At 40.5% G+C, this 24,441-nt stretch overlaps 3 protein-coding genes across 6 annotated transcripts; 1 reads left to right on the plus strand and 2 right to left on the minus strand.

Annotated features, from left to right (window-relative positions):
- Positions 1-763: 763 nt before the first annotated feature.
- alg5 (ALG5 dolichyl-phosphate beta-glucosyltransferase) lies at positions 764-6,570 on the minus strand. The gene is made up of 10 exons (XM_034099073.2): positions 6,208-6,570; positions 4,487-4,655; positions 4,015-4,061; positions 3,771-3,839; positions 3,563-3,655; positions 3,360-3,473; positions 3,218-3,277; positions 2,983-3,134; positions 1,639-1,724; positions 764-1,326 (listed from the first exon to the last, which is right to left on the minus strand). The coding sequence occupies exons 1-10, from the start codon at positions 6,268-6,270 to the stop codon at positions 1,214-1,216; spliced, it is 966 nt and encodes a 321-aa protein (XP_033954964.1). The 5' UTR covers positions 6,271-6,570; the 3' UTR covers positions 764-1,213.
- exosc8 (exosome component 8) lies at positions 5,518-10,502 on the plus strand. Of its 2 annotated transcripts, none has more exons than XM_034099077.2 (11): positions 5,518-5,569; positions 7,571-7,607; positions 7,723-7,786; positions 7,874-7,947; positions 8,035-8,080; positions 8,447-8,552; positions 8,821-8,866; positions 8,961-9,057; positions 9,285-9,405; positions 9,496-9,602; positions 10,278-10,502. In XM_034099077.2, the coding sequence occupies exons 1-11, from the start codon at positions 5,553-5,555 to the stop codon at positions 10,394-10,396; spliced, it is 834 nt and encodes a 277-aa protein (XP_033954968.1). In that variant the 5' UTR covers positions 5,518-5,552; the 3' UTR covers positions 10,397-10,502. The 2 variants fall into 2 exon arrangements, with proteins under 2 accessions (XP_033954968.1, XP_033954967.1); XM_034099076.2 differs by lacking the exon at positions 5,518-5,569 and adding an exon at positions 7,104-7,174.
- Positions 10,414-23,678, minus strand: supt20 (SPT20 homolog, SAGA complex component). Of its 3 annotated transcripts, none has more exons than XM_034099059.2 (24): positions 23,558-23,678; positions 22,969-23,064; positions 22,752-22,787; positions 22,473-22,598; positions 21,633-21,759; positions 21,442-21,545; positions 20,721-20,837; positions 20,519-20,572; positions 20,173-20,312; positions 19,830-19,986; positions 18,918-18,974; positions 18,702-18,779; positions 17,451-17,620; positions 17,324-17,356; positions 17,120-17,231; positions 16,770-16,875; positions 16,419-16,574; positions 15,576-15,888; positions 15,381-15,493; positions 14,573-14,628; positions 14,191-14,301; positions 13,313-13,400; positions 12,565-12,653; positions 10,414-11,416 (listed from the first exon to the last, which is right to left on the minus strand). In XM_034099059.2, exons 2-24 carry the CDS (start codon positions 22,969-22,971, stop codon positions 11,270-11,272), a joined length of 2,493 nt encoding a protein of 830 aa, XP_033954950.1. In that variant the 5' UTR covers positions 22,972-23,064; positions 23,558-23,678; the 3' UTR covers positions 10,414-11,269. The 3 variants fall into 3 exon arrangements, with proteins under 3 accessions (XP_033954950.1, XP_033954949.1, XP_033954951.1); XM_034099058.2 differs by having other exon boundaries at positions 15,381-15,496; XM_034099060.2 differs by lacking the exon at positions 12,565-12,653 and having other exon boundaries at positions 15,381-15,496.
- Between the last annotated feature and the right edge of the window lie 763 nt (positions 23,679-24,441).

Below are 24,441 nucleotides of genomic sequence, written 5' to 3' on the forward strand. Positions count from 1 at the left end.
CGTGATAATTTAGTGACACATAGTCACACTGTGATAAGATAATGCATCTGTTTTTCTGTTGTATTTAGAACACACACACACACACACACACACACACACACACACACACACACACACACACACACACACACACACACACACACACACACACACACACACACACACACACACACACACACACACACACACACACACACACACACACACACACACACACACACACACACACACACACACACACACACACACACACACACACGGCGTTGTGTGTGACTGTAAACAATCGAAGCTGGCTTGTACAAGATCACAGCTCAAGTCAACAAACTCTTTGTTTTAACAAACAAGTGACACTGCAATTAACCCCTTGAGCTTTGCGATTTGGAAAAAGCAGTCACATCATCTCCAGCACAGCTCTTGCTGGTCCAGAACTCTGCAGCAAAGCTCATACTCTCTGCTGATGTCATGTGACATTTGGTTAAAGATTTATAGAACAGATTTCTGGCTTCATGGTCATTTTGCTTTTGCTTCTCAAACAGTCTCTCACAAGGTTTTATAGAAGCCAAATGAGTACAGTATTAAAATCACTATTTCTTTTTTTACGTTTTCTTCATTTTATAACTTGCCGTTTGGGCACTTAAACACATTTTATATAGTTTTCTCCATCGTTAATAATTGTTCTATATTTATGAATCTTTGTATTTTTCCGACTGACTAACTTACTAAATGTTGCAGCTGTTAGTAGGTTAGTAATGATTATCAAATCATAAATCAATGGCATGTTTTATTTTGGTTCAAGTCATCCAGCCCATACACCCACAATCCCTCCCTTTTGAAAATCGTATATAGTAACATTCATTCTACGTGTGAGAATAATAACACACAGATGATCTGATCCTTCCCATTTCACAACTCTCTCTCACTTACAGCTGATTGGCCACAAAATAATCATTAAGTAACAACGATCAGTCATACAGACGTTCTGTAAGCCGTGGCAACAGAAAAGTGCATGTAACGGCGGCCATCACAAGCCAAAATCCACATTTTACAAAAGGCAGGAGAACTCACAACTGTGTCAAATGATGTGAAATACTGCTCTTTGTTCTCTGTGGCGGATTACAGTAATAATGCACACAGTTGTTGATCCCACCTCATCCATAGGTTTGATGGCACTCTCAAAAGGCCATCTCTAAGACACCAGGGCTTTTCTGATTGGCTAGTCAGACTTATGTGACTGCAGCTTCCAGGCTCCGGTGAGGTAACGCAGGCGAATGAAAACCAGATCCCGTCCCATCTGCAGCCAGCTCCAAAACGGGACCAGCTTGGACCCTGGAGGGGAGAACGCAAAAGGCACTTTGTTCTCAATTGTACTTTGATATTTTAATGTGCTGACATTTACGATAATATATAACATTGAGCCTCACACACACAGTAACTGTCAGTCAAACAAGCAAAAGAGAACACAACTCAAAGAGAATATAACCACAGACATTCACGTCTATTTACTCTCAAGGGTTAATCCAAAGGAATAACTAAAACATACATACAAATAAGCCAATCACAGATTCACAAGAACATGCAGCAGATATATGTATCGATGGCACAGACGACACATGTCCACATATTCCATGAACATCCTACCTTCTATTTCAGTCCAGTTGACTGCCACCTCTGCTATGGGGATTTTAAAACACTGTGCAATATACAGAAGCTCCACATCAAAAGCCCTGAGGGAAGAAAGATAAGGGGGACGAGAAAATATGCATTAAGAATAAGGTTCATACAAAAAGGCAGCGTTTGTTGAATACGGTGAATCGCTTTGTCTAAAGCAAGGTCACATCAGATAGGCATGCTATAACTAGGGATGGGCTTATGAAGCTTTAGGGCTTTCTTGCTCTCTGTGCCAGAAAAGAGGGAATTCCACACACACACACACACACACACACACACACACACACACACACACACACACACACACACACACACACACACACACACACACACACACACACACACACACACACACACACACACACACACACACACACACACACACACACACACACACACACACACACACACACACACACACACACACACACACACACACACACACACACACACACACACACACACACACACACACACACACACACACACACACACACACACACACACACACACACACACACACACACACACACACACAGTATTTAACCTTTATAGAAATTGAATGGGCTGCATCACAAAGCCAGAGTGATGTCAAGGGTTGTAGTTGCATACGTGGACTTTAAAAGGTTTCACATGCTTGCTTAGTATTTGTACATCTGTAATGGTTGGGATTAGAATCAGAAGTGATTAATTACATGTAGATAGTTTTGAACATCTACATTATATTGTAAAAAAATTATTAAAGCATCATCTTGTTATTCCTCATATAAAATAGTTTGGCCGATACAAAACCTGAGCTGATATGTAACATTTCACATGAGCTGCAAAGTGATGTGATGGGAGAGTGCTGTTCCTTATATTAGGTTATTCATTTTATTCCATTATTACTTGGCATCAAATAGATACAAATATACAGTATGTTCTCATGCTGAAAGCAGACATTGCCATGTTTCTCAATTCATCTGTGCCCACCAAAACAACTGTAACACTTTTGAGATTTGAAATTCAGACATCAGTTATGCGGTATTCCTCATTTGATAGATAGACACAATGTATTGGAACAGTTCCCTTTACAGAAGTAAAACAGGGTTGGAGGTTTGGTATCATTTGCCCATCACTAGTTATAACATTTAACATCATACTTGCTTAAATGTTTGCAAAAAAAGTGTCTTATTAAGACACTTAATAATTGTAATTATTCGTATAGTTTCCAAATGTTGTGCACTAACAGCTCAACAGGTTGACTATTTAAACACAAAGCACACAACAGCTGTTATCATACTACACTGAGTAGAGAAGTGTACGAGTCCTTACCATCGCTCGACGTGGAGACAGGAGAAGGTCTTGAGTGCAGCCTCACGTGTGAAAAGCTTGAAGCCGCACTGTGTGTCCTTGATCCCTCTCACGCAAAAGAACCACACCAGGAAATGAAAGCCATACATCAGGAATGTGCGAAACATTGATCGCTGTGGCGGAGACACAACAGTGGTTATTTCACAGTTAGATTGTTACAGTCTAAAAAAAACTACTAAAAAAGATAAACAAATACCTGAGCTACTGAGACGTCCTCCAGGTGAGCTCTGGAACCACAGGAAATTGCCATGTTCTCCTAAATGTAAAGACAGGTATTTTATGGAGGGCAACACACTAAAGTGTGCAAGAAAGAATAAGAAAAATAAACAGCACCACACCGGTTTAGGGTCGAGGCCGTTAAGTCCAGCCTCCACTTTCTCAATATCACAAAACTTTGTGGCTCCATCAGCATCTGCCATCAGAATGAATTTCCCTCTGGAGCTCAGAGTTCCCTTAAAGAGAAACCATATGACAAAGAAGGATTAAGAACATGCACATTGTTGCTTTGCTTTCAGAGGTAATGTAAGTACTTCTCTCTCACCATGCGCACAGCTCCTCCTTTCCCCCTGTTGTTCACCAGCGTCAGGACTCGCACTTTATCAGAACCGTACTTCCTGCTGTACCGCAAAGCAACCTGGCAGGACGGCACAACAGATTGAAACAAATCTGTATTGGTATCACTTTGAAATGTTGAGCAAAAATTGTAGCTTGGTAACATATTGACCAAAAACATGGATTAAATGTATCACCTCTGTGGTTTTGTCTTTGCTGCCATCGTCAACCACAATGACCTCATATGTGAAAGAAGATTCTTTTTTCTGCAGTAAGGAAATAACATGAAGGGTTTATTTCACAAAAGGAACTTTTAAAGTTGAATGCTGCCACCTATTGGCCACATTGAGAACATCAGATTCTTGTCCTTTTTATCCAACTAGAATAAAGTACTGATTATTGTTTTTATTTAACACTGCCTACATGAGGATGAACACATACCTGTCTGTTTTCCAGGTACTCTGTGGCTTCATCCAACATCACAGGCACTGCAATGACACATTTACAGGATATTAGCACCAATCACTGCAGGTGCGGATTATGTCATTAAAACTGCTCCTACCAGGGTGGTAGCTGAATGCTTTTCTAGTCAGTTGATGTTGCACAATTCATCTTTCAACACAAACTGAACTGTGCCTGTATTGGCTTTAGCTGGAGGAATTTTGAAGCAGCAAAAAAGTAAAAGGTCTTTAAAAACAGACTTGTAATATGACACCTATACATTCTATATGTATTCTGTCACTCTGCAGTGTAATGCAATAACATAGCTATTTCCCACTTAAATTAACATTACTTTTCAGCGACATCAGCAGGTAAGGTCAGTACTATGCTGATGGTCCTGTGAGAAAAGCAGGTGTAACCCTTATATATACACACTCTGTTGTATAACCCCCCACCCCCCTCCATAACCCACTTCGCAGTTCCTCGTTGTAGGCTGGGATCACCACAGAGAGATCCCGGGAATGGGGGTCATGCAGGCTGGGAAAAGGCTCCTTCTCTCCTGTTGGGGTGAGGAAGTATTTCTCCTTCTCATGGCGTGTCAGGTTCACCATCCCGCCAGTGACGTGTGCCAATATGAGCACCTGAAAAGGGAGAAATATGAGAAAGGTATTCTTGTTACTATTGCTCTCAGGTAAACTTTCTCAGGTGCCAAATGAGTAGACACGAGTTGAGACAAAATCTAGTATATTAGAACATATTAGATTAGTATAATGTGTATTATATACACCAGGGACGTGCACAGACATTTGGAGGGGCTATTGCTCTAAACTAGAAAAAGGGCCTCCCCCCGGAAATGTAAGAACTTTTTATAAAAAAATGAAAACCAGGGACATTTTTTGTTTTGCGGTCCATATCTCATTTACATATCTAATGTTGGTAACTATTAAAGACAAAATGCAAATGACCATTGTAACGGTTAAATAAAACCACTAATTAATTAAACCAGTTCAAGACGCATTATTCTTATTCTTATCATTCTTTATGAGCGCAGTAACGGTAAGGTATCTAATTACTTATTTATCTAGTATTCCATAACTTAGTAACAGAGATGGTTAAACTAAAGTGGAGACATGGCAGAAATCCTACAATGAAGCGGGACATTGAACTGTTCACCTGTGAGAGGGCGATCAAGAAAAGAGAGAGAGGGAGTTAACGGAGCAGATGGAAAGACACAGAAAGACAGAAGCACAATAACAAGTATATGTAGGTGTTTTTTTTGTAAATAACCGACGGTGTCAAGAGGAAGTAAAGTCCCCTGGTTTGTCCCCTATACTCTAACTGCCATGAGAAAACTCAAAATCAATAAAAGCTTATTCAAAAACTGGGACATTTCCGGGGACAGATTGAGCCGGGGATTTGCCACCAAAACTAGGCAGGCACATGATCACCATAGCCATATGAGGCCGGACCGGACTCGGAGGGTTTTCCTTTGCTTTTCAGCTGTCAGATTGTAAACAAAGTCACGTGACTGGGGGCAGATGGCAGCGCTGACAAGGTGTGTTTTATCGCAGCGAGACTCTAAAATACTAATTGTGGGCTTATCATGTCTCGGCCACAATAGAAAAAAAAGACTTTCGCTCTCTCCAGAGAGGCAGGTCAGCCAACAAGTTCAAAAGGGCCGTTGCCCGGGCAACATTAGCCCGTACATGTGCACGTCCCTGATATACACATTAACTCTATGTCAGAACTTCCACTAAAGTCTGTGATGTAGAAGAGGCCCAATCTATGTTGTTACCAGGATTTAATGCAAGCCAGACAAGACATGGATTTTATGTTTTCCTTCAATTGAGGGCCTAACACATTATTTTGTTACGTGCTGATTATAGTTTGTTTTATATTGCTTTATGTTATTGTGTAGAAGTGGACCACTTGTGCTGCTTCTTTGGTCTATCTAAGTCAAGAGTGCCTCAAGAACTTCCTTTCAGGTTTATAATTAAAATGCAGAAAGCTAATTAAGTAACATACAATGCAGGAAAGTAACAGAATAAATCAGCTCAAAGACTTTCTGCATGACAAACATAAATAATGAAGGAAATTCACATACTTTCAGATGGTGCAACAGCTTTTGCTTTACATAAAACAAGCTACCAAAGACCCAAAACATGATATGTTGTCAACAATTTGACTACTTACCACGATAAACACTAGAGCTGCCAAAGCGACCAAGGCTTCAACTATTTCACAGACACAATCCATTTTCCATAAATTAGCTTGCAGCCTCTGACACCAGTCAAATTGGCTAGCTAAAAAAAGCTAGCTTTCCTTCTCCTTGCTTTGCTTCGTGTTTTGCAGGCGGTCCTCTGACTTCCCGGAGAAACAGGAAAGTACAAGCTTACGAGACCGTTTTGACGGTGAAAGTATAATATAAAAGAGCCCTTATATTTTCATTTATCTTCTGGTAGTTCAGTAACTCCACTTCCAATCACAACTGAACACAGATGCGGAAGTGACAGCCATTTCTCGACACATCATCATTTGGAGGCAAAAGAGCACTGAGCAGCCCTGTGACGCACACACTGCCCCCTGAGGAGAAACAACGTCCTAACATGTAAAAGATAGTCACGGCCAAAATAAAAATAGAACTTTATATTATATCACTTTGGTATTTTTGTATTTATTTGGTTTATTACAGCGTTATTTAAAAAGACCTTAAATATGCACTTGAAGCCAACATCAGACATTGATTTATAAATATATACATACAAAGGTCTCCTTTAGGAGCGTTTACAATTATGAGTGAAAAAAACAAAAACATATCAAATTAATTAATTTCATAGTTAAAAACCTAACGGTTAAAATCATTGTATAATTTCAGTAATCAAATAGGATGCCAAGAAAATATATAAATTATGTTTTGTCATACAAAGCTGATGTATTATGTTACTTGACAGTTGTAGGGTGACAATTACATACTTTGAAAAAAGGGTAGGATTAAAAAAGGAAAATTAAACAGCCTGCTTGTTGTTAATTGAATACATTAATTGGGAGTTTATTTACATCGGAATCGCTTTTGACCGCCGGCATTCTACCCTTACCGTCTGCCGTAGTGTGTACAGCAAACCCACGTGGTTAATCAAAACATCATGGCGGCTGGTTTCAAGTAAGAAATATTAGACAGTAGTTATTGCACTTAAAATAACACATTTTGTAGGTTTTATTTTACAACTTTTGTACCGCCAGATCATGTAAAGGATAATAAGCGAACTTTCAGACTTGTTCAAATGTTGAGTACTGGGTGCTAGTTAGCGCTGCAGTCGATACTCTATGTACGGATGTCTGACTGCTGAATAGTTACCTGTAATACAACAGAAGCAGTAACCTGTAATACATTTCATATCTCACTGTCTCTTGTAAATGATCTGATTTGATCACCGGATGTATTGTCAAATAACCACATTCTAAATGACAAGCGAATAAGCAGATCTGTCATTACGGATACATCCTTTTATAATAGTAATGTCTACTTAACTCTTCCCCCCTTATTGTACACTTCCAGGATTGCCGAGCCTCTGGAGTACCACAGGAGCTTTCTGGTGATTAAAACACGAACACACATTCAGCACATAGTTGACATAAGCTTGTGACTGGTTTCTATTTATTATCAATCAGTGTCAGCAGCCATATAACATTTAAATGTTCCCTTTTCAGAAAGAAAACTGTCGACCTGATGGACGGGAGCTGTCTGAATTCAGAACAACAACACTAAACATAGGTGAGACAGTGGTGACTAATATGTACAGTATAATGAAGTATTGCTTTGTTTTTTCTAAGTCAAAATAAATTTCTCTGCTTTATTAAGGGGCCATATCCACAGCAGATGGCTCTGCTCTGGTGAAAGTTGGAAACACAACAGTGATGTGTGGGATCAAAGTGGTAAATTATCATAAACACACTTTGTTTAATTAATCGGGACCAGGTGACCCAAATGTTCACGGTTTTCTTTTGTTTCTTCATTTGCAGGAGCTGACCAACCCTTTAGTGGAGGCACCTGGTAAAGGTTTCATCGGTGAGTGCAGTATGAATGGGTCAAGTGTTGATTTAAGGCAAGGTGTCAAATAAACAAAACAAACATTTACAACATTACTCTAGTCTAGCCATCAGGCTGCACAACCAAGGACTGTCCCCCACTTAAAAACTACTCAGACATTTTTATATAATTGTTATAATTATTCATATCTCTATAAGTAAACAGCTTCACTTAATAATATGTGTTTAAAGAAACAGTATATCATTAATTTGTCTTTCCTTGTGTGAACTCTCACTTGTCCTATTCTGTGTTTCAATTGTATTCCTGTTGCTGGTCCAACACCTGCATTTCCCACATTGCAAGGATCAATAACAGTTAATCTTATATCTTATCTCATCCATTCAGTGCCCAACGTGGACCTGCCACCGCTGTGTTCGTCCAGGTTTCGTCCGGGTCCACCAGGAGAACAGGCGCAGGCTGCCAGTCAGTTCATTGCTGATGTAATTGAAAGGTGCAACAGACTTAAAAACACATTTTAGTTTTCATTCTGGGCGATGATGCGGTTGGTGGGTTTAGTTTTGCAGAAACAGGATAGTTCCTACCTGAAACCGCTCACAACAAGTAACTGGACTATCTCCAACACTGAGGAATCTCATTTGAACAATCTAGATTGATAACTAACGCTACAAAAAAAAGGAATATTTGTATTTTTGATTGACTGTCCTTTGAATTACTTCTACTGCTTTAACTTACCTATGTTTTCTATGTGGGTGTTGCAGCTCTGAGGTGATACAAACAGAAGACCTGTGCATTGAAAGAGGAAAGGTAAATTGATCTTTATATATATATATATACCGGTGCTATTAGATTGTGATTGTTGTAAATGTGATCTCATTGGTTCTTCTGATTCTGGTTGTAGCTCTGCTGGGTGCTCTACTGTGACATGATGTGTGTGGACTACGATGGGAATGTGTTGGATGCTTGTATCATCGCCCTGCTGGCTGCCCTCAAGAACAGTATGTGCTGTAAAAAAAATGACATACAATTATTTCTGTTATATTTCTCTGCATGTCGAGTAATTTGACCATTATCAGAAATCTGTCTTTCATTGAGTGTTGATATTTAGTTCATTTCAGTATTAAGCTCATGCATACCCCATTTGTATTGCACCAATTCCTCATGGCCACAGAGATCTATGTTTCGTAAGCTTTCTATAGTTTAACTGTTTCCCTGCTCCTCACAGCAAAACTCCCAGAGGTCACCATCAACAAAGACACTGGAGCACCAGAAGTGAATTTAGAAAAGAGAAAGGGCCTGAATATTCGCAAACATCCCGTCGGAGCCTCTTTTTGTGTCTTCGATGAGTAAGTGAATCATTTTCAGTGCGTAAAAACAGGATGAAAACCATATTGTGTGTTTGTACCTTTTGTAATCCGGACCTGCTCTCTGTGCAGCTCCATACTGATCGTAGACCCCACAGCTGAGGAGGAGGGTTTGTCGACCTCTCACCTCACTGTGGTGACCGATGAGAAAGAGCGGCTCTGCGTCGTACACAAACCAGGTCAGAAACTCAGTCTGCTATGATTCACCTTCCTGTGCTAGTTCAACTTTCAGTAAATACACTTTCTTGTTTATGAACTTTTACAGTTTGAGTTGATCCAGTACAGTGTTGGATTTATAATACAATTCAGTCGATTTCTTAGTCAGAAAATCTGAGAAAAAAGCTAAAAAATGAGCCATTACAAAGTATAGCTAATATATTTTATTTTTCTCCTTCAATAATCAGATTTAAAACTATAGGAACGTTTTATAGACTGCAGTCCTACTCTTTTAATAGCTGGTTATTGCCATTGGACTAGAGATTCATGTAAAGTATATTTAAAAGAAACCCTATCATAACACCTTGTCGATTTGTAGGTAACGGCCTGCTAAAATATTATCCATCTTCTAAACTCTTTATTTCACTTGCACCTCAAACAGTGAGGTCTTTGTTATGAATATTTGATATAAGCCCTGTTTTGTTTCACAGTGCAATAAAAGTGCACTTTACCTCAACTCAAACTCTATAATCAGTGTTGGCTTACATTTAGCTAGCTTTGTGATGAGTTAAGCGAGACATTTCTTCCAATGCTACTTCAATTTGAAGTCATCTCACTAAAAGAACGAGGACTGCATCCCAGTTACAACTGTAAACGTGTATGAAGATCAGCGCTAACAATCTTTCCCTCTGGCTCAGGTGGGACGCCGCTGTCGGCCGAGAAGCTGCAGGAGTGCATCGGCAGAGCAACAGCGCGACAGAGAGAGATCCAGAAACTTGTTGATAAAGTCATTCACAGTGTAAAGACAGCACAATAAAGAGCCTCAGACAATGCTTCGTATCTAAAAGCTGTATTTCCCACTGTCAATATATATTCTTTTTTTCCTTTTTTTTTTTTAATAACAATAAAACTGCTGACAAAGACTGCTTAAAAAATTATTTCTCAGTGTCCAGAAATATCTCACACACTCAGTGATGTCTCGTAAGAATAAATTCATGGCTCCTGAACTAATTAAAAGGAAATGCCTTTTCAAAATGTGCTGTACAAAAGCAGGTACACCAGCTTGCATGTTCATCTTGATTCCTCGGATGAGCCCTGTGCCTGGATGGCTAACAGAAGAAAGACTTCCAACAGACTGAGAGGTAGAGAGCTGCCCCCAGGCACTACTCCAAGATCAGATTTGCATTTTCACATGTAATGGTAATATGGAGGATTTGGTGTCAATAAGCTCACTGGGATCCGTGCTTAAAGGGCAGTTTCTACCGGAGTCAACCAAGCAGAGTCAGGCAGGCTCATGAGGAATCCTCTGAGAATGTGCATTCATAATCCTTTCAGTCCCGGGGATAGAGAAAAGTCTTCCTGAAGGGGCGATGTGTTATTGTGAAAGCCCGCCACCTATGAGAACCATCTTATTCTGTTTCATCTTAAAAAATATCAAAAAGGTTCTTTAAGTGTGGGGCTCCCTGTTCTAAAAACCCCATCCTCTATGGTGGACACAGTTTAGGTTCTCCAAAACCTCTGACAACCATTACAAACACATTTTGTCAGCTAGAAAAAGAGACACAGAAGGGACAAAAACGTCTTTTTTTTGGTCTGCAATCTCCACAGTGAGGCAGACAAAGAGCACAGGATGGATCATTCACGTCCTTGTGTAGCTGGGGGAAGTCTTTGTTTGTGTGATTTTAGTTCGTCATGACTTCTGGAGGGGCTGTGGCAAGCTCCTCTTCCTCTTACTTCTTGGTTGGCTGGTGGTATGTTGCCGTGGTGCTCCCACCTGAGGGGCCGCTGCTCCCATAGCCATTTGCTGCTGCTGCATTTGGTGCTGCAAGAATTGCAACTACGCGGCAGGAGGAAAATGAAAAAAAGAACATCAGAATAGATTTTAACACGTCTTTATAAGTGGCAATAAGGTATTCATAAGCATCTGTAGCATGGTTAAGAATCCTTCACTGGAACTAGTATTGGGCAGACTATCACTAAAACCAGAATACATGTATATCTTAGAGCTCTAATAAACATGGCATTGGTTAGTGAAGCTGAACTGAAGCCTGGTACGACGTTCAAGAGGATTGTGTGGAGAAACACAGGAGAGATGTTAATGGATTGCAGAGGGAAGGGAGAAGAAGGATTTGGACAAGTCAGGGGGGGGGGATACAGTCAAGCAGCACCAGTGGAGACAAATTATTGCCTGTGGTCCCGGCAAAAAACAGACATGCAGTTTAGCAACCGTGAGAAAGTCAGCAACTTCAACTTGGCAAAGACGTAATAATGTTTAAACACTTGACTTCATGCTTACAGTGTAACCTATCATCTTTAATCTGACACGAGGCAGTCAGCAGCTTTATAACAGTGTGTGCCCTATGACAGTATTTCAGACTGTGTCGCTCAATGCTTTGTGAAAACATTGCTCCCAGTTCGACACGCTGTTAGTTGCTGCCATTGGAGGGGCCAGCTCTGGTGTGTGCTGCTTTATCAAACAACATATGAACCAAACATACAACACAAGATGGAATGAATGATGTGGATCTACAACAGAGAAATAGTGATGAAATCAGACCTGGGGTGACACTGTTTCACCTAAAGCTTCTCAGAAGATTAAAACATATCAAATATAAAAGCAATGATGACTCTATTCAGCTATTATTCAAGATTTGTTTACTGTATGAAAATGTAAAAGGATATATAAAGAATAAAATATGTTCTAGTTATGATTACATGCCTGGTTATATATCATGTTTTTAAATGTTCAAGGCCTTAAAATGTAGATTTTTAAAAGGACATAACTGTGTTTTTGTGTTAAGTGTTTTTCCTAGAAATGAAACCCAGGTCTGATACAAATAATAATGGATTGGCCTAACTCCCTGAGAGTGTATAGTGTAGCACAACATGCACCTGCCAGGTAAATAAAGGCATGGAGAGTTGGCTGATACACCTGTTCTTATAAACATGTATATGTGTATATAGATGTTAAAGTTGCTGTATTACTTGGATCTGTGGCTGGTGCTGGTGCTGAAGCCTTGGAGAGGGCAGCGGGGGCCGAGACCCGTCCAGCCCACAGCCCAACTGGGACAGCACTAAGGGGGGGGGGGGGAGGAGGAGGAGGAATGGAGTATGAATGAAGTTGGAAGATGTGGCGGGAAGAGGGAGAGAAGCAGAAGGAGGAATGAAGTTTGAAGGATGCACATAAAGGCAAAGAGGGAGGAAGGGTTCGTAGGGTCACACACACACAAGGAAAGAGAAGACAGATACAAAAAGAGAGCAGTGAGCCCAGCAACACAAGTAAATGTCCGTGTGCAGGACATTTACAAGTAGATTATGGGAACATAGCATGACAAGGTTGAGTTGAAAAGATGTGAGTGAGCAGGGGAGTTGGAGAAGGAGGACAGGAAGACGGTGCAGGAGGGAAAGAAATAAAGGTGGGGACAAAAAAAAGAGAAAAATAAAATGTAGCAGAGAAGAAGGGGAGGTTGAGTCTCTCCTGTCAGGTGTTACATGCTCCACTGAGAGGAACTATGACTAACTTCAGTAACATTATCATGTTAAGTTAAGACTAGGAGTCCTTATGTATAGTATTTACAATGTTGAATACATTAGTGAATCTTATGTTATTAGTACTAGTTAGTGGCATGGTGTGAATATGTTTTGAAACAGGTTAATGGAATGATCAAAGATAAATGTTTTAGCGGAATGTTTCGTGTGATTTAATGCATATCTGTGTGTATTTGGGTCATACCTGCTGCTTGTGGAGACATGAAGCCTCCGACTCCCAGGTTGATGACCGCTGTCTGCTGGTTTCCTAAAGTTAGATCTAACTGGTCACCCTGCAGAAACAGAACGGTAGAATCAAAAAGTAAAAGACGATGAATACGTTTAAAACCCCAAAAATATATAGGGATTTTGCAAGTTCTCAAGAGGGTCCAGCGTCGCCGGTAGTTACTGGTTATGAGGTGTTTTGGCAGTGGTTACTGCTGGCTTCTGTACCATAACTTATTGCAGATATTTATGAACAAAGAGCGTCTCAACAGCTGCCATGAGGTATTCCACAGATTTCTGTTATGTCTTAAGTCTGGGCTTTGGCTGGGTCATCCGAACAATTTCAAATGTTTGTTCTGAAGTCATATTTGTCAGTTCTATACTTTCTATAGTCATTGTTGTGTTCACCATACCTTTATAAATAGTAGCTTCTGGCTTAACTCTGTGAAATAAATTACTCAACTTTAAAAATAAATAAATCCTAACTGGATACCTCGTTTCGGATACTATAAATCTTTCTAACACAAACTGAAATGTTTCCATTCCAAATTGAATCTAACACAGTATGTGATATTCCTTTGTGACATTACATTACATGTTACTTGTTAGATGCTTTTATCCAAAGCGGCTTCCATACTCAATACTGTGGACAGTCCCCACTGGAGCAATTTGGGGTGACGTGTCTTGCCCAGGGACACAACAACATGCTGACTGCAGTGGGGTTTGAACCGGTGACCCCCTGATCCAAACACCAACGCACTAAACCACTGCGCCACACACCTCCCATTACCCCTCCCCACCCATTATTAAGCTTCCTCTCACTGTGTGTGAATATGATTGCATGTGTGTGTGTCTCACCGTCTCCCCCTGCTGCTGAGGGCTGGAGGTGGCCGACTGGCTCTGCTGTGGGGAGAACTGAGACAGCTGCTGCTGCTGCAGAGAGTTAAAGATGAGAGGACCAGTGGGGATCTGCAGATTTGTAACGCAAACACCAACAAACAAAAAGTGTGGGAGTAACAGAGAGGGAGAGGAGGATGCAGAGGGAAAGGAATGATGCATACACAAGGAAAAAAAGGAACAAGAGCAGAGGGAAACGGGAGAATTAACAAAGCAATCAAGCAACACGGGGTACTGAACCATTACAACTAACACACACACAGTTCAGGACAGTCTCTACGTCAAATAAATACCCAGTGCATGCTGCCAACAGTGAAACAGACTAACTGGTACAGAGTCATACCTGCAGGAGGTTCAGCGGTCTCAACCCAGCACTGCTGTTCAGGCCAAAAGGACTCCCTGGAACACAGATCAGAGTTACATTCACCATACAGAAAAGTACAGACAAACATTATTGTTATTACTATATACACTCATCTCTGATCTTGTCCAATCAAACTATAATTCATTAATTATAATATTTCTGTCAGAAAAGGTGGATCTCAGATTTGCCTCTCCTGGAAGTTTGTTTTAAAAGGGGCCGGGTCATTCGTTACCGTAGTGTTTAGGTCTTAATCATTGGTTTCATACTATTTCTTATACCTTGCGTTCATTTTTTTTAATCAATCTTTATTTATATAAAACATTTTATTGATGAGATTTGTTGTGTTGCAAAATGTAATGTGTGGTTGTTAATATTTGTGGTACATGGTTGTATGAAATGTGCTTCATAATTAGAGTTGAGTTGAATAGAGCTTTCTGATACACTGCACGTTATACAGGTATTAAAGAATAAAGATGACCGAAAGCATAAAATCACTTGTTTAAAAGTCTGTTCAAAATGTCCGTGAGCATAACAGTAAATGCGAATTGAGTCTCTGTCAGCTGCAAACCACTGATTGTGCTGTAGGATCCTGTTTGGTAGATTAGGTCTTATGTTCCCCCCTCTTCAGCGACATCAGGGTCAGCCACCCCTGGAGCTGGGATTCACTGTTACTCTCAAGGACGTGTTTGTTGGTACCCGGAAGCATTAGATTTTTGCTGGGCATACGGAGACTGCCTATAAAGGACTATAGTAATACTTAAGGAGACATTTCTTTGAAATCTCTCACCAGTCTGAGCTGCGGACTGCATGGTGGACATCAGGCCTGCAGGGGGCAGGATTCCACTCAGGTTCAGGCCTGCACCCAGAATGGGGCTGGAGCCACTCATCAGGGTCTGAGGACTGCTACACACACAGAGGAGGATCGTCAGAAAAAGCCACAGCGACTAGCAGGTCAAAAACAAGAGACTATTTATTTTCTTACCAGACAGAGCTGACCACGTTGATGAAGTTGAGCCCTGCCGGGTTGGCCATGACCTGCGGAGAGGTGCTTCCCGTGGTGATGGACGTTCCCATGGCGGGCAGGGGGATGGTCATGACGGGCAGCTGCTGGCTTAGAGCCAGTTGCTGCTGGGCGAAGGGCGGGAGGAGCACGGGCTGCGACTGGCTCTGAAGCATGGGGGGGTCCGAAGGGGTAGGGGTCAACGAGAGAGGAGCGCAGAGGGAGTCGGCGGGGTGCGGTGTGGAGCACGGCGTGTTTGTAGGAGTGGGGGTGGATGGCTTGGGGGTCCCTGATCCTAGAAATAGGGAAAGTGGGCGAAAACAATAATGAAGACCAATGAGGATGCTTTTCAGCAGGTAATACCGATAATGTTTTATAAGCAAAGGTACAAAACGTTAAATGAGAGATTTATATGCTGATTTTGCCAATTCAGCGATTTATTTGAGACTTTATTTTCTAAGCATATTTACAATAGGTACATGGATTATTAGAGGATTTTCCTGAATAACAGCGTAAGAATTTAAATTGAGGCTCCCATATTAAAACTTCCCCTTTTTTTTGGGCAATTTCCACAGCAGCTGGTTTTAAACAGAACACACACTTGTGCTGATGCAATATTCCGTGTGCTTGTCAAATATCAAATAAATCCTTGTGGTTTAATACTTCTCCATATTTCCAAAGACCTGGAACATTTATCAAACAATAATTCCAGATTCGGAAAACTGAAAAAGAGCTGAAGTAAGATATTCCAGTACGAGTCATTAGCACAACAGTGATTGATGAACGCACGCAGCCAAACAGTAAGAGGGACTCGGCTGGACTCACTCTGTGTGGAGCCCATGGGGGAGAGGGCGGCCGGCGACAGCAGGCCCACCTGGCCCAGCTCCATGGAGTGCTTCCTGTTCAGAGACTGGCTTTTGGCTGGAGGGGGCGTAGGACACTTGAGTAGACCACTGGTGGTTTGTGAACTATATGGATTACCTGGTGGAAAAAAGAGACACCGGGATAAACGCCGCATCTGTTTCATAATCCCAAACAAGGAGCATTAAGTAGACCTAAATCTACACACATCCATTTCACATACAATAACTTTATAGTCTTGTCTGAGTCAGTATTTTAGCTTTTTTTTCTACACAATATATGATACATCTGTTCGTATAGAAAAAGCATATGTACCTGAGGAGCTGTTGCCTGATCCTGAAGGCAGTTTGATGGGAGGGGGTCGGTGCTTCACCCCCTTCCCCAAAACAGACGCCTGGATCAGTGAAGAAATACCATCACCCTGCAGATGACATTAAAATGATAAGCCACTGTGCATCACAGCAAGTGCAACACAGTAAGTATTTGCTTTACCAGTGCTTATTGCAAACATAACAGCGCAGTCGAGCCTTAAAGAGTGCTCACCAGCCTTGATATATTTAAATTGTTTTTAACTCTTTAAACCAAAGTAATTCAACACTTTTTTTGTTTCTTCTACATCTCCAAACTCTATTGAAAAGGAAAAGTAAATTCCACAAAGTACTCACCACATCCTTGTTGGGGGAGGGCGGCCCCTGTGCCACCGTGCCTGAGTTATGGGACATCTTGACCTGACACTTTAAATCTTTCTCATACACTCCTTTGTACTGATTGAGAAACCTATGAAGCAGACATAACGTAAAATAAATACCATGCCCTCTGACAATATATCCCTAAATCAGATCTCATCGGAAGCAATCATGCCGACTCACCGGTCTGCATCTATCTTGGAGCCTATCAAGAACCTGTGAATGAGACAAAGAGACAAAGGGGAGTGACTTCAGAGTGGCATTTAAAAGGAGTCATGGAAACTCAATTTGTCTCAGAGACTGTCCTTACGGGGGATGTATGAGCTTTAGGTCTGTGCTGTCCTCCTCTGCTTTTGGTTCTTTAGCACAGTAGATCTTCCCATACACCAGTGGGTCCCCCATCGACTGGTAGATAGACACCTTGGTCCTCTGGGCTTGCCCTCCCACCTCACACTCAAACGTGTAGTCATCAATAACTTCCTGTGTAAAGAAAGCGGACACAGACAACAGAATGAAAGGGTTGTATAAGCCATAGAAATGTTAAAGGTCCCATGGCATAAAGTCTAAACAGAGTGATGAATTAACTTGTTGGAAAAGTTGATTATTGGAATATTCCTGACTGAATTGAACATGTATGACTGTATTTTAAGACAAAAAGCACAGAATGAAGAAAGGGGGAGAAGCAGGAATAGACGAACGACTGTTTAATGTTTAGTTAAAAACATTTGTGCTCATTGTAGCAACTGGAGGTGCCATGTATCCTTGCCTGGGCCTCACACCATCTGGTCAAGGGCCAGAATTATGAAATATGTGAATAAGAGTCCAGCACAATTTATGGACAGAAACAATGCCTCTGACAATAGAACTGCAGTCCAGTATAGTCTCCGCCCTACCCCCTGGAGTAGCAGAAGCATGTGTGTCATTTAGATATTTTCAACATGCAGTTATTAAAGTTTTGTGTTTATTTTATAGTTAAAGGTGGGGTAGGTACGTTTGAGAAACTGGCTCGAGATCACTAGAATTTGAAAATACACAACCGGAGAAAATCTGCCACTTCCTTATAGAGCCCCTCCGCCAACACACACGAACATGACCAATGAGGGCACGAGATAAGTGTGTGCCCCGATGGAAGGCTGACAGGCAGGTAGGCCATCCAATTGGTTGTACTTTTTACAGTATTACGGCTTCTACGGATGACATTTTTTTATGGATTTTTTGTCAAAGCACTTAAGATATTCATTGCTATCGGGATGTTAAGAGCATTCCATGGAATATAACAAAAAGTGTATCTCGAGCCGGTTTCTGAAACTTACCTACCCCACCTTTAATTAAAAGGAAATCTAAGTAATTAACCCACTAGGGAGCTATCTTTTCACACTTTATTACACCAAACAAAAGCATTTTTGAGTACAGATCTAAGTGGCTGCAATGTGAGCCTTGGCATCCATCCGCCTATAAAGCATTACACAATGACACATAACTTACTCCCTGCTTATTACTAACGGCACAAAGCCAGCATTGATCTGTGTCCTCAGCGTGTTAATGCTGCTGTCACACTTACCTCAGCAGGCCAGATCACAGTATTGGGCTGAGAGTCCTCCAACTGCAGAGATCTCTCCACCACAGCATACTTTTCCACCTAGAGCAACACACCAACAAATCCATCTGGTTTGTTATTCCCCACATTACAACTGCCAGAATATGAGTTGAGTGGGTTTAAAGTGGTGATGGCCTAAGTGTGTAATTGACAGTGTTATGGGACCATTGAGCTACTTACATCAATTTCCTTCGGCACAGTTAGTTGGCAGTTACTCTGCTTCCACATGTCAACGCACTGCAAAAGATGACGGGTGAGAATAAGGGTATGAGCAAAAAGCACTATGGCAGCAGGCACTTGGTTATTATTGAGTAGGTAATCAGATTTTCCCAACAGTTGTGAAAAAATAAACAGAGAAGAAACACCAACTCGTTCAGCTATTACTTTTAAGTCTCACAACTGTGGGAGACAACCTTTCCTCAAGTTGCATTTCAATGTGCTTAGTGTCAAGATAGACAGACAGGTAAACACTTTTTATCTTGTCGGTGACTATCTACCAAATACAGAGGTGGAGAAGTACTCAGATCTTGTACTTGAGTAAAAGTAGAAGTACCAGAGTGTAGGAATACTTAAAAGTGCTGAATTCTAAATGTTACTCAAGTAAAAGTACAAAAGTATTGGCTTCAAAATATACTTAAAGTGCAGATTGGTCCATTTCAGAATAATATATACGATATGTTTTGATTATAATTATTGATCATTAAAGTGTTATAAAGGTGGTAAAGGTGCAGCTTGTTTTAATGACTTTGTATACTGCAAGGTAGCTTGTGAATTTACTCCAGGTGTATTAAGTCTGATTTAAGTGTTGATTATATTTCACATCATTAAACCAAATCTGTAACTTAAGATATTAAATAACTGTAGTGGAGTAAAAGTACACCGTTTACCTTTGAGTTGTCGTGGAGTAAACGTACAAAGTAGCATACAATGGAAATACTCAACTAAAGTATCTAACATTGTACTTAAGTACAGTACTTGGGTGAATGTACTTCCCACCTCTGACCAAATAGTAAACAGTCCCAGTCAGCTTTATCGTATGCGCATATGTATAAATGACATGCTTGTCAAATAGCAGATGTTTTGATGACTTACATTTCCGATCTTTGAGATCTTCAGGTCTATTACAGGAGCAGGTTTCCTCTCCTTCCTCCTCTGCAGGTAGTCGAAGAGTCGTAGCTGTGGTGGCATGGGCATATGGGAGAGCTCCTGCTGCCTGTTCAGAGCAGCTCGAGAGTGCCTCTTGAAACACCTAAAATGCAAACAGGAAGAAGTGAGTGTCTTAAAATAAACCGAGCGTTTGCTTCATTCACCGTTTGATTCATTTCACGATCACAGAGTATTCCTTTTGATGTGTTCTATTCATAAAAACATAAACGAGTGTCTTTTTCCTGCAAATCAAGGCGAGTTTGAGAGAGTGGGTAAGTGGGTTCTATACCGTTTCATAGAGCGAGTGTTCATTTTCTGTTTGTGGTGGAGCAGGCGGTTGGCTGTGCAGGTAACAGAAATAGAGGGGTCCAGGCACAGAGGCTCAGCTGTGGCCAAAATCAACTGACTCTCCAGCTGTAGTTTGTCATCCTATGGCAGAGAGAAACCATGCGCTACAGTAAACACTCAAATCAATGTGCCGATGCTTAAGGGGCTCAAGACACACAAGGGGAAAAACGGCTTGTGTTATGGTCAAGTACATTCTTTATAAGCTGTGAAAACGGCTACATCTAAACAGAGAGGTGTGGGATAGGATTTCTTATTTTGTTTCTGACAAAATAAACATGACTCTTTACCTGTGTCCATTTGTGGTGGTCACTGGTCATGGCGTGGACATCACAGATAAGAGTCTGCAGGGAAAAAGACAAATAAACAATCTAGCTTAGTTATTACTTTTTTCACTTATTCCATGTAATAAACACATAATATTAGAGAATTTGTTTTACAGTTTGTTATGGTCTTTGTACGTAAGGATTTTGATTTATTTTGTTACTTTACCTGCATGGTTGGCCGCAGAAGGATGTGTCTGCTCTGATAGGTGGGCATCTTGGTATTACCAGACTGCCTGTAGTCTCTCACCTCGACTATCACACAGCCACAGTGGAAGATGTTCACCTGAGACAAATTGCACATGGCGGATGTCAAACAATGATACCAAAATTAGCTAATTTAAACCCTAAGAGATGGTGTTGGCGTGAAAACGGCTGACCAGTGATGAAGTAGGTAAACACAAATCTGGTCTCTGCATTCAAGACATAATTGTTAAATCGTCTAAATCGTTTAAATATGCTTTGCAATACCAGCTCTGTTGTTACTAGGGCTGCGTCCAACAGCTACTATCACTATCAATTCATTGGTCAATTATTTTCTGGATTAAACAATTAATGATATGGTCTATAAAATATCAGAAAATTCCAAAAAAGTGCTCGTCCTAATTTGACTAAATCCAAGTTGATGTGTTCTTTAGTCAGACCAAAATGTAAAGCATTCAGTTCAATATGATTTAAAAACAGACAAAAAGGAAAAAGGTAAATAAAAAAAATCAAATGTATTGACTTTTTTCTGTCAATCGACTAATTGAGTGGCAGACGAATCATTATAAGTAAAGCTGTAACCACACATACAAATGTGAACATACTGTACATCTACTTCTGATACACTTTTTAAATTATATAAGGTACAAAATGATTTTTCAATGTAAAAGTGTCAATGTTCACACCTGTGATTTCTCCAACAGATCCACCAGAATGGGAGGCAACTCCTCCGCATCTAGGTACTCTAGGAGTTCTCCTTCTTCATATGGCAGTCGGATGGTTTCAGAATCTAGAAAAGAAAACAATCATGAATGTTACAAACAAAACAATTGTGGTGTGCAGATCAGAAAAAAAGCATTTAATGGCCTTCTCTTACCAGAGCCATTTTTGCCCCTGAGCATTAAAGAATAGCCTTCATTCCCAGGGTAGAGGTTGACCACCAGACATGATACGGACTCCTGAGACACCAGCTTCTCCAGTAGATTCACATTTCTTCTTAAATTCTTGAGAGAAACAAAAATGACCGCACATAAGAGACAAATCCTCAATATTGGCAACAGAAAGCTCACATGGTTATAACCAAACCTATATGAGAAAGGTATGTTTATGTTTATCATTGCTTAGCACCCATTTTAACCTTGATTTAAATTGAATTAAATAAATATGACATGTATTTTATTGTCGCATTACAAGTTACTTAGTTGAAGCTTTCATCTAAAGCGACTTACATACACTTTAATAGCATACACAACATGCCTATGGGGCAATTTTATGGTTACGTTTCTTGCCCATAGACACTTTGACAGGTTGACTGCAGGGGTGGGGATTTACCTTTGACCTTCCAATTGGAAAACACCCACTTATAGCCTGGCCACCAACCCCCATTAATTGGAAAATGTTGGATTTATATTAAACAGCTATTTAATCAATCAATCTGAAAGCAATCGGACCTGGAACCTTTAGTAATACACCTATTGTTATTATAAGCAGTAAACAAATCTGTCTTTTTGTGTACTGCTCACGTTGATACACTTGACATATTTTTGTTAAAATACACCCATAACCTGTGCAGATATATTTGAAAACCATTCGTAACACATTTTAATATCTGGAAAACCACATTTCCCCCCACTAATTTCCTACAGATTAGAAGGAACAATGTTTTAATGCATACCTATAATTACATAGTTATAACTGAGAGTCACATAATACACACCTTTAACTCTGGCTCTTTCTCACATTCCTCTATGTACAGCTCATAGAGCTTCTGATACAAACTCTTCCTGCCGCCGGATGAATTTCTTCTTCTGGCTGGTCGTTGGCGAGCACTTTCAACGATGTACTGAATAACAGATAATACACTGTATTAACGGATGATGAGACGCACGGTGGCAGACTAACACTAACAATGAATGTAATGAATACACACGCCACACATACTGCTCATTTTTTGTCTCTAAAAATATACAAACAAATATAAATATATTTTTTTTACCTCAGCTCGATCCAATGCATATTCCACAACTTGTTGCTTTGGGTAATAAGAGTAAAATAAAACTGATCAGTCGAATGGAAACTCCCAATTTGGTACAGAATAGAACACACAGTGCAAGTCCTGGAGAATAATTCTTAACCTTGTAAAAACACAAAACACTTGAGTGGATGTCTACTGAATGTATAGAAATGAAGAGCCTGAAATAGATGAAACTTACCATTGTGGTCCACCGCCAGCTGCAAGGCGAGTGACGGTAGACGATGCTGTCCTTTCTGCCCCACACTGTCACCTTCCTAAAGTGACCATTCACACCCTGCACAGCAACACAGAAGACGTGATGCACGCAGCACGTTAGAAAATAGATACACATAAGCACATAAACACTCGTTTTGACTGGCAGGTTATAAGAACAGTACCGATGCCAAATAGCCTGGCATCAGTCAATCAGATGCCACACACAAACAGCGAAGAAGACTTGACGAGCGAAACAGTTTCATCATAGTTCTTTCATCCTTTGCGTATACTTTAACATGATCCAGCAAAGTAAACACATGCACAATATGTCTCAGAGTCTGTAAAACTGTGTCGCTCAGGTTAGTGAACTTTGATGACTGGCAGCCCAGAGAGTGGCTGGGTAGCAACAAGCTCGTTGATGCCTGACCGTTGAGGCTAACATGGCTAACGTCAGCATGCTAGCCCGTTCCTAGTGGGAAAGCTGTAAGTTACCAGCTACGCTACTGATGTTACATCATCTGAGACACAAAGTGATAAAGCGACGTCTATCTAATCGAGCAGGATGGACTTGCCTTTTAGATTGCATAGCGATCGACGGTAGCTCCAATGCAAGAAAACGAAATGAAATTGAAATATCAGTGTCTTCATTGAAAAAAAGTCGGAGCAGCAGCCATTTTCTTCCAGTGTGACAACAACAGCTAAACTTCCGGTTTGGGAGGCGGCCCGCTTCACAACCAGTCTATGTTCACAACTGATGCTTGAGCTGATAAAGTGAGACACACTGTGTGTACAAAAGGACATTATTTGATATTACTGAATGCAACTGCTTGTAGATCCCTCAGAAATCAAACAGTGACCTTTTATGAAAAAATAAAATAAAATGATATAGGCTACTTACACAGAAGCTTTACATTTAGGTCACTATTGGCCATAGGCCTACAGCTGGTTTGTGCTAAACCGTTTTTTTTTAATTTTCACGACTAAAGCACACTGTCAGCTTTCTTGATTCATGGCACTTTTTGCAAACCTGTATTTTTGATAATTCTACCTACGTCTTGCATCAGATAATACATAGATCTGATGTGAAATAAGGTTTATTAAAATGACAAAAGATTGTCTGAAATGTTTAATATAATTTGATGCCTAATTAAATATATCATGTGTGTACATAGTGTACATTGACTTCAACTACTACTTCCAAACACATTTCGTTTTTTTTAATAGCCTACTATGTAGGCCTATGCTGGATGCTCAAATAGGTTTAAGTAATTATGATGAAAAAAATGCAGAACACCATGATACCTGAGGAAAAGCTATGTACACTAATAAACACTTTTTGAATATCCAAATAATGCAATGCATGTTTTGCCACACGCCTCTTTTGCTCTGTGCCTTCGATACTGTGTGGAAAACAGAAGCTTTAATAAATACTTCACACTCTTTTAAATCAAGGATC

This window comes from Pseudochaenichthys georgianus, chromosome 14 (assembly GCF_902827115.2).
Source record: "Pseudochaenichthys georgianus chromosome 14, fPseGeo1.2, whole genome shotgun sequence".
In the NCBI taxonomy this organism is placed as follows: domain Eukaryota; kingdom Metazoa; phylum Chordata; class Actinopteri; order Perciformes; family Channichthyidae; genus Pseudochaenichthys; species Pseudochaenichthys georgianus.

Bases quoted from the DNA above. Each gene is read 5' to 3' on its own strand.
- exosc8 (XM_034099077.2), top strand. The intron at 7,787-7,873 runs GTGAGACAGTGG...TGCTTTATTAAG, and splicing joins AACAACAACACTAAACATAG to GGGCCATATCCACAGCAGAT. The intron at 9,406-9,495 runs GTAAGTGAATCA...CTCTCTGTGCAG, and splicing joins TCTTTTTGTGTCTTCGATGA to CTCCATACTGATCGTAGACC.
- alg5 (XM_034099073.2), bottom strand. From the start codon at position 6,270: ATGGATTGTGTCTGTGAAATAGTTGAAGCCTTGGTCGCTTTGGCAGCT. The intron at 4,656-6,207 runs GTAAGTAGTCAA...CTCCCTTTTCAG, and splicing joins CAGCTCTAGTGTTTATCGTG to GTGCTCATATTGGCACACGT. The intron at 1,725-2,982 runs GTAAGGACTCGT...TTCTTCCCTCAG, and splicing joins TGTCTCCACGTCGAGCGATG to GGCTTTTGATGTGGAGCTTC.
- supt20 (XM_034099058.2), bottom strand. The intron at 20,573-20,720 runs GTAAAGTAACAA...TTTTCCCTGCAG, and splicing joins TTCTGCGGCCAACCATGCAG to ACTCTTATCTGTGATGTCCA. The intron at 13,401-14,190 runs GTGAGACACACA...CTGTTTCTGCAG, and splicing joins CTCAGCAGCAGGGGGAGACG to GGTGACCAGTTAGATCTAAC.